Genomic DNA, 18,866 nt, shown 5'->3' on the forward strand with positions numbered 1-18,866 from the left:
CACTCAGCCCCGGTCAGTTAACGTTACTCCAGAGTCCAGACGCCTCTCTGTCTCCTCAGATGAATGGTTAGAAGACTGCACCCCCCCCCCCCCCCGCCTGCCCTACCCCCTACCCCCGAACCCCACACAGAAGGATGATTCAAGATTCAAGAGGGTTTTGTTTGTCGCTCGACCGATGATACGAGTTCAAGCAGTGAAATGTTGGTGTGGGATATGATCTGTGCTGCAAACACTATACAGTACAACAACATGGTAACAATACTGGATAAAAAAAAAAGTACCGATAGAGGTGAAAACCTTTTAGCAGCAACAGGGTGTGTTGATAATATGAAAGGGAAATTATTTAGCAACCAGATATACTCAATATGTAGTAAAAAGTATATTGTCGTTGTCTGTATGTCAAAAAACGGTTCCTTTTCAGGAATTGGAAAAAGGAACCTGCGTTCCAATGGACTCAACAGTGGACTCGATAGTGTATTTAGTTGGAATGCTCTGAAGTTAATATTTTTTATTGGTTCAATATTTATAAACCCCACAGACGGTCAGCAGATCTACAAGCCCACAACATGAAAAAAAAGCAAGGTTTCTGCCCAACAACAATACAGTACATAGTTGCACATTTAAACTTCAATGCAGGGGTTTTGAACGGAAAGAGAATAGGACATTGCATGCTCTGTTGTCTCTTCATGGTGCCCGTGAGACAGCTCAGGCGTTGGCCTGCCCGTGTCGGCACCATTGCAGCATGATGTGATGCTGTATACATCTCCTTCAGAGTCCTTTTCGCTCTGCTCAAACACCTGCTATCGTCGGAGTCCCAGTGAAGTCCCAGTGGTGCGCTATGGCTCGGCCGACTGCACTTCCTTCCACAGCTATAGGGCTCACAGCAGGTCCTGGGAGGACCTATTCTTGTATACCAGACGGTGATGCGATGGCCCCTGTCAGGATGCTCTGGGGTAGTTACTGTATAGTGGCCCCTGTCAGGATGCTCTGGGGTAGTTACTGTATAGTGGCCCCTGTCAGGATGCTCTGGGGTAGTTACTGTATAGTGACCCCTGTCAGGATGCTCTGGGGTAGTTACTGTATAGTGGCCCCTGTCAGGATGCTCTGGGGTAGTTACTGTATAGTGGCCCCTGTCAGGATGCTCTGGGGTAGTTACTGTATAGTGGCCCCTGTCAGGATGCTCTGGGGTAGTTACTGTATAGTGGCCCCTGTCAGGATGCTCTGGGGTAGTTACTGTATAGTGGCCCCTGTCAGGATGCTCTGGGGTAGTTACTGTATAGTGACCCCTGTCACGATGCTCTGGGGTAGTTACTGTATAGTGACCCCTGTCACGATGCTCTGGGGTAGTTACTGTAGTAGCAGACTTCAGGACCCTCTCTGAGACCATGACGTTTCTGCGGCTGAGGTGACACAGGTGCTGCGGCCTTCTTTGCCACAGATTCTGTAAGCATTTTCCATGCCAAGTACTGCCAAGCTGTATATGAGGTACTGTACACCTGCGTTATACCTGTGTATAGTCTCCACATCAATGGCCTCCATGAACGATGCATTTTCATCATGTAACCATTCTCGAAGGGCACCACATTGCGTGCGTGCCATTAACTTTATGGCTGTCTGTTATATTTCACATCGTTTTGTACTGAGCACATGCAAAGATGGTTGGCTTGGTCAGGAAAGGGAGTGGTTGAGAACATTTGTTCAGACTGCCTTCATTTACAGAGATGTCTTTTGGACATGAACCACGCATGGAGGTTGAGCGCTGAGCAGTCCTAAAGCCAGCTGCTACTATTGGACAGGTTTGTCTTTTACTTTTACTTACTACTCTTTAACTTTTAGGGTTGTCCCAATCGGATCAGAAATGGGAAATTGGGGCCGATCGTCATTTTCAAATGATCAGAATATATACGTCGGCCACCACGTATAATTATAACCAGGGACGTGCACACATAGACATAAAAGGGGGCTTCAGCCCCTGCCCTTTTACCTGTCTGTAAAAACAGCTGCCCTCTCCAGACCACGAATGCAGCATTTACTATGGTGAAAGAAATGCACATGCCACTCCTTTCCTTTCCATGCCATGCCGGAAGGCAGCATTCAGGAGAATTCATCGCCTGAACTTGAACGCAGCATTTTGCGTTGAACAAATTTGTTGTCGTACACACCGCATCTCCACTAGCTAAAGATTTCTGTGTTGCGCCCCGAAAATAGCTGATCTACAAGCTCTCAACGCGTCCCCTCTTACGGGATGTCAGCCCCTGCCTCTCCAACACGTCCCTGGTGATAACGTGTAGGACTTTGGCACTACAATATGGTTTGCGGCGTTACATCAGTTGCCACTGAGAAGAGTGCAGGGTGAGTGTGTGAAGGGTTAACAGCATACTGTACACAAGGAAGTAGGTCTAAAGGTGAAGTTCAGTGACAGCGCTCTCGCACTCACTACAAAACCTTCAACAGGACTATAAGAGAAATACTGACCATTTAAAGACAACAGGTGAGATAAGGATTTATTATTCACTAAAAGACAATATTATATAAGCCGGTATAATTATGAAACTGTATCCAAATGAATGTGCTTTGCTCCCATATTCATATTCCTTGAAAGTCCTCACTCACAATGAGGAAATGTAATAAAGAATAGAGCGTCGCAGTCCCCCCCCCCCCCCCCGTTCATTTTCCTCATACGTTTACGCCGCGGACAAAGCCAACTGGAGTTGTGACAAATCATGACAATAAACACAATGTTTTGGGCCGAACAAATAATTAGAAAGAAGAAACAAAACAACTTTTTTGTTTTGTTTTTTCTTTGTAATCATTTGTTTGATCCAAAATATTGTGTTTGTTGTCATGATTTCTTTGCTTTGTACGACGCTTAGGTCTTAAAAATAAATACTTTTTTAAAATGTTTATGGGGAAAATGCATTGGGAATTATTTCCTGGGCCTGGTGTCATCATGAAAGGGGGCAGAACTGCGACAATTTATAGAGCATTGTTAAACATTATTGTGACGTGTGGGACAAAAGCTGTATATCAATCATCAATTATTGACCTTATACCAACCTTGAATCATGCCTTAGTTACGTCACCTACACCGACATACCGACAGACACATGACGTCAATTATCCATTCATTGTCAATGGCATTTAATGTTTGTGTCAAGACAGAATAGCTGTTTATAGGAGGGGCTAGTGCCCCTCAAAAATCAGTGAGGGGCACTCTTATCATCATACATCATCATCACATTCCGTGCTTGGCCAATAAAATCATCACAAATGTGATACACACAGACACACAAAGCTGGCCCTAAGATATGGGCATAATAGGCATTTGCCTATTAAAACAGCACAACAACTACCACTGACACTTTCACTTTCATCCTCAGTGTGTATAAATGGCGTCAGCCGGCAGTCTTCTGTCTGAAGAGAAGTTCCTGTGTTCTATCTGTCTGGATGTGTTCACTGCTCCGGTCAGCACTCCATGTGGACACACCTACTGCAACGCCTGCATCACACAACACTGGGACAGCGCTGATGTGTGCAAGTGTCCACTTTGTAACAAAACCTTCCATAGGAGACCAGAAATCTTCGTCAATACTTTCATCTCTGAGATGGCCGACCAGTTTAGGAAGTTGCTGCAGCTGAAAATAAATCACAACGCCAAGCGAGAGGCTGCTGAACCAGATGAAGTCTCCTGTGACGTCTGTACCGACACCAAACTCAAGGCCCTGAAGTCCTGCCTGGTGTGTCTGACCTCCTACTGTGACACTCACCTGGAGCCTCACCAGAGACATGCAGGGTTAAAACGACACAAACTAACTGACCCTGTGAAGAACAGGGAAGATTTTATTTGTAAGAAACATGACAGGCCTTTCGAGCTGTTCTGTAAGACTGACCGTGTGTGTGTTTGTCAGTTCTGCACTGAGTCAGACCACAAGTTACATCTCATCGTATCTCTGGAAGAAGAATGTGAAGGAAGGAAGGCTGAGTGGCGAAAGACAGAGGCTGAAGTTCATCAGATGATCCAGGAGAGACAAGTAAAGATTCAGGAGGTCAAACGCTCAGTAGAGCTCAGCAGGGAAGATGCAGATACAGTCATAGCAGACAGTGTGCAGGTCTTCACTGCTCTGATCAGCTGTATTGAGAGAAGCCAGGCTGAACTCATTGATGTGATCGAAGAGAAGCAGAAAACAACAGAGAAACAGGCTGATGACTTCACCAAACATCTGCAACAAGAAGTCACTCAATTACAAAAGAGGAGCTCTGAGCTGAAACAGCTCTCACACACTGAAGACAACCTCCACCTCCTCCAGAACCTCTCATCCATCAACACCCCTCCACCCACCAAGGACTGGACAAAGGTCAATGTCCATCAGTCTTCACTTGTGGGGATTTTGAGGACAGCTGTGGCTCAGCTGGAGAAGACACTCAGTCAAGAGATGAAGAAGAATCTGTTTGATGTTGAGTTGAGGAGCATCCAGCAATATGAGGTGAATGTAACTCTGGACCCTGATACAGCACATCCCTGCCTCTTCCTGTCTGAGGATGGAAATCAAGTGAGTTGTGGAAACGGATGGAAGAATCTCCCTGACAACAGAGAGATTCTCTAAATGTGTCAATGTCTTAGGAAAACAACGGTTTTCTTCAGGAAGGTTTTACTCACCTTCAAACTGCGACGGCTGCCTCCATGTATCGCAAAGAGTTGCTGAACTGGAGGGAAGAATCACCATCCTTCACCAAATCAAAGATGATGAGCTACTATTAGATTCCATATGTCCTGATGTTGTCCCACCTGCCCTGGAAATAGACTCATCCGATCCAGAAGTATACATAGGTACTACCGTGGCTGCGTCCTCTGAAGCAGTGGGTGACCTGGACGTCACTGTCCCGATGTTGGTGCGCACAAGACCCGCCGCCCCAACGGGGGACAGGCGGGACCTGGATATCACCGTCCAAATGGAGTCCAACCACTGGGCCCTGCATGGAGCTAAGCCCAAAGTCCGACCTCAGTTCCTGGCCTGGCCTGGCCAAGATGGCCCCTGGGAAATAGCTCCTCGAAATAAGGGGAAAAAATTACACTCCGTAGTAAATATATCCCGTCATGATTTTCAAATATCCACCAGCAATAGCTTCGCCATGCTGGGAGATCAGGACTTCCCCATGCTCCCTGAGCAAAATACCCCTGTCCCTGTAGAAATAGCCAAACAGTCCACCGAGGTGGACGCACACATCTGCGAGCCTACAGATGTTATCATCGGCCCTAAATAGGCGGTCCGCCGAGTCCAGGCTCTCTGGGGGTCTCTCAGCTCACCAGACTGCCCCATCATCGGACAAATCTCATGCCCAGGACCAAGTACAGCCTGATGCAGAGGCACGAGTAACACTTGGATCCACGCTCTCGTCACCTCCCCCCTCCCCCATCACAGAGGCTCCAGCCCTGATGTCCCCTAAATCCACTCAATCCACTCAGCCCCCTCGTCCACTCTTTAATCCAACCACGCTCCTCATTGGATATTCCATCATAAAACGTGTTCGTTTCTTTAATGTTTCTACAGTCTGCATCCCCGGTGCCACGATAGAAACAATCACCAAAGCGCTCCAAGAACTGCTGCCGTCTCTCCCATCCACCATTAAACGTGTTATAGTCCATGTCGGAACCAATAACACAGCCCTTCGCCAATCGGAGTTGACAAAAGATCAATTTCTTCATTTGATTGATCTTCTACGCAGCTCTAAAATGCCATTCTTCCTCTCCGGTCCCATCCCAACTTTTGGCCGTAGTGATGAGCAGTTCACTAGACTCGCCAGTATGAGTGCCTGGCTGCAGCGTCTCTGTCGCACGTATGATATCGGTTACATTGACAACTTCAATCTTTTTTTGCACCGTCCTTCTTTTTTCTACAAAGACGGTTTACACCCATGCAGCCGGGGAAGTCAAGCATTGGCCACAAACATAACTGTTAGCCTCCGCCATCATCCTTCACCCTACTCGACAACAACAACAACAACACAGTGCAGTCCTGACACTTCCGTGATTTCCGTCACGGATTGACCGGATTGAACGAGTTCTCAGCCTATTTCAGGGAAAAGGTCACTTCCATACGCATGGATATTGACAAAACAAGGACAGCAAACACTGCCATAAGGTCCTCTGCACTTTTCAGAAGCACTTTATCCCAGTTCACCCCAGTAGACACCGAAATTGTTAGCAAAGTGGTAAGGGCTCTTAAGTCCTCTACTTGTTCCCTTGACCCTATCCCCACTAGCTTTTTTTAAAACAGTTTTTAACTGCCTATCTTGTGAGTTACTAGAACTAATTAATAAATCCCTGCTTACCGGTATTTTTCCTGGGTCACTCAAAAGTGCCTTAGTTAAACCTATCCTTAAAAAGAAAACACTTCCCAGCAACTATCGGCCCATATCCAACCTCCCGTTTTTAAGTAAGATCCTAGAAAAACTAGTTTTTAATCAATTAATCTCATTTTTAAACGACAACGAAATGCTAGAGATTTTCCAATCTGGTTTCAGAGCAAACCATAGTACAGAGACAGCACTAGTCAAAGTACTAAATGACCTCAGAAAAAACACTGATGCAAAAAACCTCTCTGTTCTTGTTCTTCTGGACTTAAGTGCAGCATTTGACACAGTGGATTACGACATCCTTCTGGACAGACTCGAAAAATGTGTTGGCCTCTCAGGAACAGCTCTCGAGTGGTTCAGGTCCTACCTGACTGCTCGTGATTTCCGAGTAACACTTGGTGAATACTCCTCCGACATCGTTGAGCTGACGTGTGGTGTCCCCCAGGGCTCTATTTTAGGCCCCATCCTCTTCAACCTTTACATGCTACCACTTGGCTCAGTTATCAGAAAACACAATATACACTTCCACAGCTATGCCGATGATACCCAATTATACATCTCCATATCCCCAGGTGAACTTACCCAAATTGACACCCTCATAAACTGTATTACTGACATAAAAACATGGATGTCAGAAATTTTCCTTCAATTAAATGAAGGTAAAACCGAAATCCTCCTTGTCGGTGCAAAGGCCGAAAGGGATAAATTATCTGCATACCTTAAAGTAAAAGCACTTCACACCAAGGACCAGGTGAAAAACCTTGGTGTTATTTTTTACAGTGACCTGAACATGGAGGCTCATATCAGAAACACCACAAAAATATAATTTTACCATCTGAGAAACATTGCCAAAGTCCGACCATTTCTGTCCCAAAATGACACCGAAAAGCTCATCCATTGTTTCATCACCAGCAGGCTTGACTACTGCAATGCTCTCCTGTCTGGCTTACCCAAAAAGTCCATTGGTTGGTTACAACTGGTCCAAAATGCAGCTGCCCGCGTGCTGACAAAGAGCACACATTACACCAATTTTAAAGTCCCTGCATTGTTTGCCTATACATTTTAGAATAGATTTAAAATTATTTTACTTGTTTTTAAAACACTAAATGGAAATGCACCTATCTATTTTTCAGAAATGCTTCCAAAATATGTGCCAGGCAGACCACTTAGATCATCCAGTGCTGGTCTCCTATAGAGATACCAGAGACCCCTAAAACAAAAAAATATGGCGAAGCCGCCTTTAGCTACTACGCCCCTGTGCTGTGGAACAGCCTGCCAAGGGATCTACGGTTCTCTGAATCTGTGGACATTTTTAAACGAAATCTTAAAACACACCTTTTTAGCATTGCTTTTACCTCCTAGATCATTACATGTCCTTTTCCTGTTTTTAGTCTCTCCTTTTTATTATTGTTTTTTTTCTGTTTGTTATTACTATGTAGTTGATGCTTCCTTGCTTTGTTTTTTTGCTCTTTTTGTATGTATGTATATTTATGTGTATATATATGTATGTATATGTATATGTATATGTATATATATATATATATATATATATATATATATATATATATATATATATATATATATATATATATATTATTATTTTGCTCTTACTGTAAAGCACTTTGAACTGCACTCGCTGCCTGAAAAATGTGCTATATAAATAAAGATTGATTGATTGATTGATTGACTATGAGGTTCAGGTTACAGGGAAGACTAGGTGGAGTTTAGGAGTGGCCAGAGAGTCCATCGACAGGAAGGGGCACATCACACTGACCCCCAACAATGGTTACTGGACTATAGGGTTGAGGAATGGAGATGAGTACAAGGCTGGCGCTGCTGTCCTCCTCCCTGTAAGAGAAAAGCTCCAGAAAGTGGGAGTGTTTGTGGATTATGAGGAGGGTCTGGTCTCCTTTTATGATGTGGAGACTAGAGTTCAACTCTACTCTTTCACTGGATGCACCTTCACTGAGAAACTCTTTCCATTCTTCAGTCCTGAGCTTAATGATCGTGATAAAAACCCAGCTCCTCTGATCATCTCTCCTTATCATCTTAGATTAAACTAGTGTTTCTCAGCAAAAAACAGCAATGCTTTTGACCGAGAAGCTATTGGTAGAAGCAGTTTAGTATATTTGAGCTTGTACATGGGCTATATTCACTTTCGCTAAAAGTTATTTTTGTGGAATTCATGGAATCGTTTTAATTTTATTCATGAAATTATTGTTGATGAAATTGTTTGAATTTCAATTTAATGTATGAAAACCTTTCCTCATTTTATTTTTTGATGTTTTTTATTTTTGAAAAAGGCTACAAAATGACCCCTTCTTCCTAGCCTGTGCGGGCGTACATGCGTGCGTGCGTGTGTGCGAAAATACTGATCCGTCTGTAGTATCAAATAGTAATATGTCATCAATGTGTCTTTTTTCCTCTGTGTGTTAAGCAGTTGTATCTGGCGTGACCGTAATGTAACCTTCTTCTGATCAGTGTTTGGATTTAATGTATTTCGCCTTTGGTGCAGATCAAAATAATAAAATACAAATGTGTGTGTGCTGCAGCAGTCAGTGGTCACCCAGCGGTATATATTGCCATACTCAAGCAGACATACAGTACGTAGCCCTTATTTGGAGACCGTGTGCCACCGCTCAAAAACTTGATCGTAACATCCCTACTAGTATGTCAGGAACACCTCAGTATTTGGACCCGTATGCAGAATAATCCAGGCAACAACGACTTGCACTCAAGCACTTTTATTTTAACTCAGAAAACCCTCCCAGGGCATACATAACATAAAGTCCCACTCTTGGGAAACAGTGTTATAATTGAACAACCTAACCAATAACACAGAGTCCCTAATATACCTCCATGCTCATTAACCAAAGTCTCTTCAGCTTAGAAGCGCAGGTGGACACAGTCAGCGAGGGGAAGGGAGGCAACAGAGGGGCAAAGGTAGGGACGGCGGTTTTTGATTGATTGATTGAAATATTTATTAACAGTTTGTAGAATTTACAGTACATTTTAAGCACAAACTCAATACAAAGTCCACATTGTTCAATTCATCAAAATTCCAGGTCCAGGCGTGGAACGTCCTAGGACAGGACGTGACATAGTATCAATATTACATCCATATCATGATATTAGACTGAATATTGTCTGTGATTTTTGATATTGTACTATTGTGATAAGTGTACTATAAAAAAAGCCCAGTTGGTTGTCCCCACACTCAATGCATAGTCTAGGAGAGCCGCCATTGGACTGGACCCATGAAGTGAACGCAGTTTGCGTAACTCTGTCCGAGTCTGAGAGGAAGACTCAGCCCCTCCCAATCAGGAGGGAGGGGGCTGTGCGTGTGACTGTGTGTACGCTGGGCTCTGCGCTGTCTCCCAACGGGAGGAGTAGAATAGTATCAATACAATGGAAATGTCATATTGAACCGTTTTTATTTTTCAGAATCGATATTTGATAAACTGTCAGTTTTTCACTGTTCTTGAGGACAGCTGGTCTGTACACTATGCTGTGCCGTGCTCTGTTTAAGACCGTATATCTTTCCTTATTTTATGTATGCTGAAGTGACGGACAACAATACAGAGAATAAATATAATTTGTCAACTCAACGTACACGTTTGAACTTCAGTTTTATTGTGCAAACGGCTTAAAATCATTCCTGGCCGTTGGTATGTGATAAAGTGTTGGACTTTGGCACTACAATATGGTTGCGCAGTTGCCACTGAGAAGAGTGTAGGGTGTGAAGGGTTAACAGCATACACTGTACAAGTAAAGTTTCGTTTTTGAATAAGTCTAAAGGGGAAGTAAAAGAGAGGTGAAGTTCAGTTACAGCTCTCGCTCTCTTTACGAAACCTTCCACAGGACTATAAGAGAAATACTGACCACTTGAAGACGGTGAGTACAAGATAAAGGATTTATTATTATTCACAAAACTACAATATAAGGTTAGTCTGCGGTCGCAGCCTGATTTGCTGCATTCCCCGGAGCTGAAATGTCACTTCGCAGTGACATTTCAGATCCAGGGAACGCAGCTAATCATGCTGGAACCCAGGCTATTATAAGGTAGCCTACTGTATAAAACTGTATCAAAATGTGCTTTTCTCATGTTTTCATATTCCTTGAAATTCCTCAGTCCGATCTTTCAATTGGAAAACAATGACATGTAATAAAGTAGCCTACAGAACATTGTTAAACATTATTGTGCTCTATTCCAATACAATCCCATTAATAACGATCAAGCAATGAGAAGTAGCATTCAGGGAGGTGTTCTCATCATAATGGGCACTATAGCAGATTTAAACTGCAGTTTACCTACAGCAGCATAATTTCAGACAGAGGCAATACAGGTTAGTCAAGTCCTTACAAATTATGTCATTGCATGTGACACAGGTGTGCACCTACAGCCATACACTATGTTCAGCATAAACAGTGAGCAGTAAAGCCATTAAGATGATACTGATAAGATGATGTACTTTTACCAGCTGCTGTGTAAGCACAGCTGGTCAATGTTCTCTCTGTGGTGCTTTCATGCCCACTTGCTGTAGTTGAGACCTATGTTTCTCATTGGCTGTACTGACAACCTATCGTCCTGATTGGCTGCTTCGTCTCTAGGCAACCACACACCTTTTGCCTCTAGCCGACCTCTCAGCCATGGGATATAAGGCAGCAGCTGGTAGTTTTATTTCTCAGTACTTCAGTCATTCAGTATGTCTTTCAGTAAAAAAAAGAGGGGGGGGGGGGGGGGGGATGACGGAGCATAGCTATTTGCCTAGCTTGCCTGTGGTTAAAACGTCCCAATAACTACCACTGATACTTTCACTTTTATCCTCAGTGTGTAGAAATGGCGTCAGCCAGCAGTGTCCTGTCTGAAGAGCAGTTCCTGTGTTCTATCTGTCTGGATGTGTTCACTGCTCCGGTCAGCACTCCATGCGGACACACCTACTGCAACGCCTGCATCACACAACACTGGGACAGCGTTGATGTGTGTAAGTGTCCACTTTGTAACAAAACCTTCGATAGGAGACCAGAAATCTTCGTCAATACTTTCATCTCTGAGATGGCCGACCAGTTTAGGAAGTCGCTGCAGCTGAAAATAAATCACAACGCCAAGCGAGAGGCTGCTGGACCAGATGAAGTCTCCTGTGACGTCTGTACCGACACCAAACTCAAGGCTGTGAAGTCCTGCCTGGTGTGTCTGACCTCCTACTGTGACACTCACCTGGAGCCTCACCAGACACGCACAGGGTTAAAACGACACAAACTAATCGACCCTGTGAAGAACCTGGAAGACTTTATGTGTAAGAAACATGACAGACCTCTGGAGCTGTTCTGTAAGACTGACCGTGTGTGTGTTTGTCAGTTCTGCACTGAGTCAGACCACAAGTTACATCGCATCATATCTCTGGAAGAGGCATATGAAGACAAGATGGCTGAGCTGGGAATGGCAGAGGCTGAAGTTCAGCAGATGATCCTGGAGAGACATTTGAAGATTCAAGAGGTCGAACGCTCAGTAGAGCTCAGCAGGGAAGATGCAAACAGAGAGATAGCAGACAGTGTGCACGTCTTCACTGCTCTGATCAGCTGTATTGAGAGAAGCCAGGCTGAACTCATTGATGTGATCGAAGAGAAGCAGAAAACAACAGAGAAACAGGCTGAAGGCTTCACCAAACATCTGCAACAAGAAGTCACTCAATTACAAAAGAGGAGCTCTGAGCTGAAACAGCTCTCACACACTGAAGACAACCTCCACCTCCTGCAGAACCTCTCATCCATCAACACCCCTCCACCCACCAAGGACTGGACAAAGGTCAATGTCCATCAGTCTTTACTTGGGGTCTTGGGGACGGTGAGGACAGCTGTGGCTCAGCTGGAGAAGACACTCAGTCAAGAGATGAAGAAGGAGCTGCGTGATGCTGAGCTGAGGAGGATCCAGCAATATGAGGTGATTGTAACTCTGGACCCTGATACAGCAAATAACTGTCTCATCCTGTCTGGCAATGGAAGACAAGTGAGTTGTGGAAATGTACCGATACGGTATGTCCAGGGAATCTTGATGACGCCGTTGTTGTGGAATCTCCCTGACAACACAGAGAGATTCTCTAAATGTTTCAATGTCTTAGGAAAACAAGGTTTCTCTTCAGGAAGGTTTTACTATGAGGTTCAGGTTACAGGGAAGACTGGGTGGAGTTTAGGAGTGGCCAGAGAGTCCATCAACAGGAAAAATGTAATCCCACTGAATCCCAACAATGGTTACTGGACTATATGGTTGAGGAATGGAAATGAGTACAAGGCTGCTGCTGACCCTGCTGTCCTCCTCCCTGTAAGAGAGAAGCTCCAGAAAGTGGGAGTGTTTGTGGATTATGAGGAGGGTCTGGTCTCCTTTCATGATGTGGAGACCAGAGTTCATCTCTACTCTTTCACTGGCTGCACCTTCACTGAGAAACTCTTTCCATTCTTCAGTCTTGAGCCTAATTTTGGTGGTAGTAACTCAGCTCCTCTGATCATCTCTCCTTATCATCTTAGATTCGACTAGTGTCTCTCAGCCGGGGGGGGGGGGGGGGGGGGGGGGTGTCAAAACATCATTGTTTTTGAAGCAGTTTAGTATATTTGAGCTTGTACATGGGCTATATTCACTTTCGCTAAAAGTTATTTTTGTGGAATTGTTTTAATTTTATTCATGCAATTATTATTGATGAAATTGTTTGAATTTCAATTTAATGTATAAAAACCTTTCCTCATTTTATTTTTGGATTTTTTTATTTTTTTAAAAGGGTACAAAATGGCCCCTTCTTCTTAGCCTGTGTGTGCATGCGAAAATACTGATCCGTCTGTAGTATCAAATCGTAATATGTCATCAATGTGCTATCTTTTTTCCTCTGTGTGTTAAGCAGTTGTATCTGGCTTGACCGTAATGTAAACTTCTGTTTGGATTTAATGTATTTCGCCTTTGGTGCAGATCCAAAAATAAAAAAATACAAATGTGTGAGTGCTGCAGCAGTCAGTGGTCACCCAACGGTATTTCCGTACTCAAGCAGACAAACATACTGTAACGCCAGGGCTCCACTGGGCGCGTCGCGTCTCCGTCGCGTCCTGCTCGTGTCATGACAACGTCAACGTCACGCTAGAGGTGCTCCACCGCGGGCATTTGAAAACTGCGCGTCAGCAACATTATTTTATGTTGCCGTCAACGCGTGCGTGCGTCAAAAAAACGAACCGGGGCAATTTTTGAGTCACCGAACGCAGCACAACGCAACGCGGGCAGTGGAGCCACCCTCCATTGATTAAAAGGGAACATTCCCGACGCTGACGGAGATGCGATGCAGACGTGACGCAGACGCGCCCAGTGGAGCCCTGACGTTAGTGTGCCACCGCTCAAAAACGTGATCGTGACACCCCTACTAGTATCAATATTACATCCATAGCATGATATTAGACTGAATATTGTCTGTGATTTCTACTATTGTGATAAGTACTATAAAACATATAAATATCGGATCGGTAAAAATCGGTATCGGCAGATATTCAAAATCAAATGATCGGATCGGGAGTATAAAAACATGCCAAAGTTTCAACCTATCCCCAGCCTGGCCCAGAGGGGCGGGTGCCGCATGGAGCAATGCGCTGGATAATATATACTGGTTCACCGATTGTGACTGAGCTTTAAATCAGCTATTCTCAAAAGATTATTATACATTTGAAAAAATGTAATGGGACATTTTGTAAATGTTGAATTCCGGACATTTACTTGCAAGTATTTCTATATTGCGGTTTTGATACTTTGAGTATGCCCACTGTCAGGTACAATGTGGTATTGAAGGTGTTTCAGTCATACGGTAGTCTGTGGTATTGAAGGTGTTTCAGTCATACGGTAGTCTGTGGTATTGAAGGTGTTTCAGTCATACGGTAGTCTGTGGTATTGAAGGTGTTTCAGTCATACGGTAGCCGGAGATCTCGCCACGGTTTAGTGCATTTTAGTTTTACCTTATTTAAATTGCATTGAATTGAGAGAGAGAGAGAGGATCGTTGTTTAGTAGATGAAGTAGGAATGCTAAAATGTAAGCACCAAAATACCGAAACAATGTAAATTCATTAGTAAACAATAACCTGAAATATCATTGGCATCATTGGTATTCACATACGCACCTTTTTATCATTATCTAGCTGACCATTTAATTGCACAACATAATTTGATCACTTTGGAAATGAACTATAACATCTGGTGGTTTTTTACCTATACTATACTGATGAAGACAGCATGTTAGCATAACGATGAAGACATTGAAACTCGTTTTTCTCACTTTTCGCTGCGGCGAGTTCTCCGGTATTACTAGACTAGACTATACTCCAGTCTCTTTCTGCTTTTCTTTCCTCTGAGCCTGTGCAACAGGGTGACGATGAATCGATGAGGATGGGGTTGGTCCAAGGACATTGTATTGACTGTGAAGGAGCTGTATAATTGCAGCACAGTGTAGTTCTCTGTGGGCCCATAGCCTCCACTGAGGAATGCACAGATGCACAGCGTAGTAGCATGAGCTAAATCACACCTGCTACACCGGCTAGGGAAGGAAAGCCAAGTGGAGATGATGAACAAGCACAAGGGAGAAAGTGCAAGTGACGTAAATGGATTTTTCAAAATGAGTGTCTGCTTTAGAAACGGCCTCGGGCTGATCAACTGTGACATCCACGCTTACTTATTAACACTGAGATGTGAGCGCACGTGCTTTCACACGTGTTTCCCAGGCAGGGCCGTGTCTTCCTGGCACTACAGACAACACCGGATGAGAAGTATCCATTCCGGGGTGTTTTCCGGGGTGTTTTTAGGGGTACGAGTGGCCGGTAGAACAGATGGATGGGAAACGTGAGGTTCCCAGTTCAATCCCGGGCTCCCCCAGAGTTAGTGTCCTTGAGCAAGACTCTGAACCCCGCCTAGTATTTGTTCCTGATGTGCAGGTTGGTGCCTTGCATGGTTTCCGCTGCCATCGGTGTATGAACGGCTGAATGTAATGCACAATCTATGTAAAGCGCTTTGGATAAAAGCACTATATAAACCACCATATTTATACCATTCATCATGGATATATTAAAGGTCCCACGCAGCATTTACTGGTGTTGTCGCCATGACAGCCATGCACTACGGTATACTACAGCAGTTGGGAACAGTGGTTCTCAATTAACCTTTTCATACTGCGAATAATAATAAATAATCATATTTGAACTGGGGACCCCCCACCACCCTGACAAACAATTTGCTTATATCCAATAAAAACATCTTTTGACGTTCCAGTCGCTCGGTCTCTGTTCCTCGTCACGGGAAACTGCACTGATGTGATCTGCACTTGGATATTTAGCAGGACGACACAGGGACAACAAAACATGGACGTTTTTGCCAAACAGCCTCAACGACAACCCTCCCACCCAAAGCCGGTTTGACGGGGCATTCGAGGACAGTGGAACTGTACTGTGTGTACATGACAGCACTGACGCCTGAGCGCATGTGACACATGTCACATTTCTCATGTCTGTACGAGAAAACAGGGCTGCGGGACAGAGCGGGGGCACTCAAGGTCACTAGTATGGAACCCATGTGACTGACACCATGTCCCCGTAGCAGTACAATTTACAAATTACAATTTAGGCATTTAGCAGACGCTCTGAATCCGGAACGACTTACATGGTAATACAGTCAACATACAGTACATACATCATCAAGAATCATATAAGTAAGCTAAGAACCTAACATCTGTCTTAACCCATTCTGGGCGGGCACCCATTTTGGTGTTAGCATCATGTTATGCTTTAGCTATTGAAAAATAGCAGATCTACAAGCTCATAGCGCGCCACCGAGTGGCGCGCTACGAGCTTGTAGGTCTGCTATTTTTGTAAAAATCGAAGAACGACTGACATTTTTAGAATCTGATCTCAGGTCAGAATGGGTTAATCAGACCAGTGTGTGTCCAGTGGAAACCTCGTATGAATCTGATCTCAGGTCAGAATGGGTTAACAGTAGAATATCTGTACAATAAAACTATATAGTACTATATGTCTACATAAAATGCTATCTAAATGACATACGTTTAGCCTTCGCCTGTATACGCCTGGAAGATTGTCGAGGCTATATATAGGGCAGGCGCTGCACACTACTGCAGTGTGCAATGTCCCTCCATCTCGTATCCACCGTTGTGATTTTGGTTGACCACCTAAAGTGGTCCCTAAAGACGTTGATGGTCCGGCGGGGACCCCCAGGGGCCCTTGAGTGGGTTCCAGGGGGTCCCCAGATAAATGATGGATAGTTTTAGGAACCAAATGGACGCTGATGTGGCTGTTGGTGGTATGTGTGGTCTAAAGATTTAATTGTACTGTGGAGCCAACTATCAAATGTAGACGGATCATGAGTTGTTTTGTGTTGTATTGTTGTGTTGGATGAATGTCGTATTTATGTAATAATATGAAAGAAATATTGTAATGATATGTTTAAGACCCCAGGAAGAATAGCTGCTGTGTTTCACAGTAAGCTAATGGGGATCTAATACATAAATCAAATAAATCAAAGCAGGGGTACTCAAAGTGGGGTCCAGGGAAACATATACATCAGCTATTTAAAAATATATATATATTTGAAAATGTTTAATATTTTTAACAAAATCTTATATGAGGTCACACAATCTTTTCAGATGGGGGTCTGGGTGCCTGCTGGCCTATAGTGGTAAAGGCACATATAGGCTCTGGCCTGACAGCGCATTGCGTGTTCGAGTCCCGTTCATGAAGGCCTTTGCCATGTGTCTCTCCCCGTCTCTCTCTCCCTCTTTCCTGTCAATCAAAAAAAAAGATGGGGGTCTGGGGCAAAATACACATATATTTAGGGGTCCTTGACATGAAAAAGTGTCCACTGCCTTTAAGAGTCTCCATCTAAACAAGGGGTTGGTGCATGAGAATCTCAGCTGAGGCGCACGGCCGCACGCGCAGAGAACATGACAACAACCGGCGGTCTTGCACGACACATTCTTGTTCATTACAGACAACAAGGATAAGAACAGAAATAAACAGGAACAGAGCATGCATCTGATATCATTGTTCAGACGTTCAATCTCTCATATATCAAAATGCTTACGCAGATGCTCGCTTCACACTGGGCCAAGCGGATAATACGCTCATGAATCATCTTTAAGTCCTTGGAAAGGGCAAGAATGTTGTAAACGTCATGATATATCCACCATCGCCTAATCTACACACTTTGTCATATGATAGTGTCCTGTGCAGAAAACAACAGATGTGAAAGCTCACAACATCAACATGCTGTATCGCCTCAGAGCGCATGCAGCTGAGATGTTCCCATGGGTTGGTCGTACAGGTCTGAGAAAAGGTTCTCAGTCAAGGTGTTTAAGCATGCTCTCTAAAAGCCATTTAGGGATCTCATTTATATCGCTCTCAGAGGGAGTACATTTAATTGTTTTCTCCTTCATCTTCCTTCCATCTTTCCTTCCTTCCTTCCTTCCTTCCTTCCTTCCTTCCTTCCTCCCTCCCTCCCTCCCTCCCTCCCTCCCTCCCTCCCTCCCTCCCTTCCTCCCTCCCTCCCTCCCTCCCGTTGTTCCATTGATTCTTTCTCTCCATCCTCCTCATCTCGCCTCTCTGTTGAGACTCCAGGAGTCTGTCTGACTGACAGCATCCCCCCCTGCCCCGCCCCGCCCCTCCCCTCCCCCCTCCCACCCCTGTTGCCACAGTGACAGATGAGCTTTCGCCGGCGAAACGCTCCGTCTCTCTCGGTGTCTGTACGAGTGTACGTGTCACTTAAAATTGGTCAGAACGAGGGAGGTAGAAGGGAATGAGAGAGAGAGAGATTGAGAGAGAGAGAGATTGAGAGAGAGAGAGAGAGAGAGAGAGAGAGAGAGAGAGAGAGAGAGGATAAAGTGGAGTATGATCCCTCACGACAAATGACAGCGGTACGGACAAACGCTGTGCAGTGAGTGTGTGTTCATGTTTGTCAGTGTGTCAGTACCTGACATCACCCGTTTCTAATCCCATCAATGCATCGAAAGGGACAAGATCACGTTTAACCCATTCTGACCTGAGATCAGATTCATACGAGGTTTCCACTGGGCACACATTGGTCTGATTGACCCATTCTGACCTGAGATCAGATTCTAAAAAATGTCAGTCGTTCTTCGATTTTCCAAAAATAGCAGACCTACAAGCTCGTAGCGCGCCACTCGGTGGCGCGCTACGAGCTTGTAGATCTGCTATTTTTCAATAGCTAAAGCATAACATGATGCCAACACCAAAATGGGTGCCTCAGTATGGGAGATCTCAGTAGGCTGCATTCTGTGAGATGATCACGGCTATTGTTTTGACAGCGACATTGTCAACTGACTTACGCGGGCGGTTAAGACTGATATGAGGTTAGGGGACTTACGTGGCCGGTTAAGACTGATATGAGGTTAGGGGACTTACGTGGCCGGTTAAGACTGATATGAGGTTAGGGGACTTACGTGGTCGGTTAAGACTGATATGAGGTTAGG

General features: G+C 44.5%; 1 protein-coding gene across 1 annotated transcript; it reads left to right on the forward strand.

Moving 5' to 3' along the window:
- Positions 1-3,389: 3,389 nt before the first annotated feature.
- On the forward strand, positions 3,390-12,886 carry LOC310873797 (E3 ubiquitin-protein ligase TRIM39-like; the record flags this gene model as incomplete). The annotated part of the gene is made up of 2 exons (XM_083786348.1): positions 3,390-4,550; positions 11,186-12,886. 2 exons carry the CDS (start codon positions 3,390-3,392, stop codon positions 12,884-12,886), a joined length of 2,862 nt encoding a protein of 953 aa, XP_083642474.1.
- Positions 12,887-18,866: the final 5,980 nt, after the last annotated feature.

The sequence above is a fragment of the Protomyctophum parallelum genome (assembly GCF_964188405.1).
Source record: "Protomyctophum parallelum genome assembly, chromosome: 16".
In the NCBI taxonomy this organism is placed as follows: domain Eukaryota; kingdom Metazoa; phylum Chordata; class Actinopteri; order Myctophiformes; family Myctophidae; genus Protomyctophum; species Protomyctophum parallelum.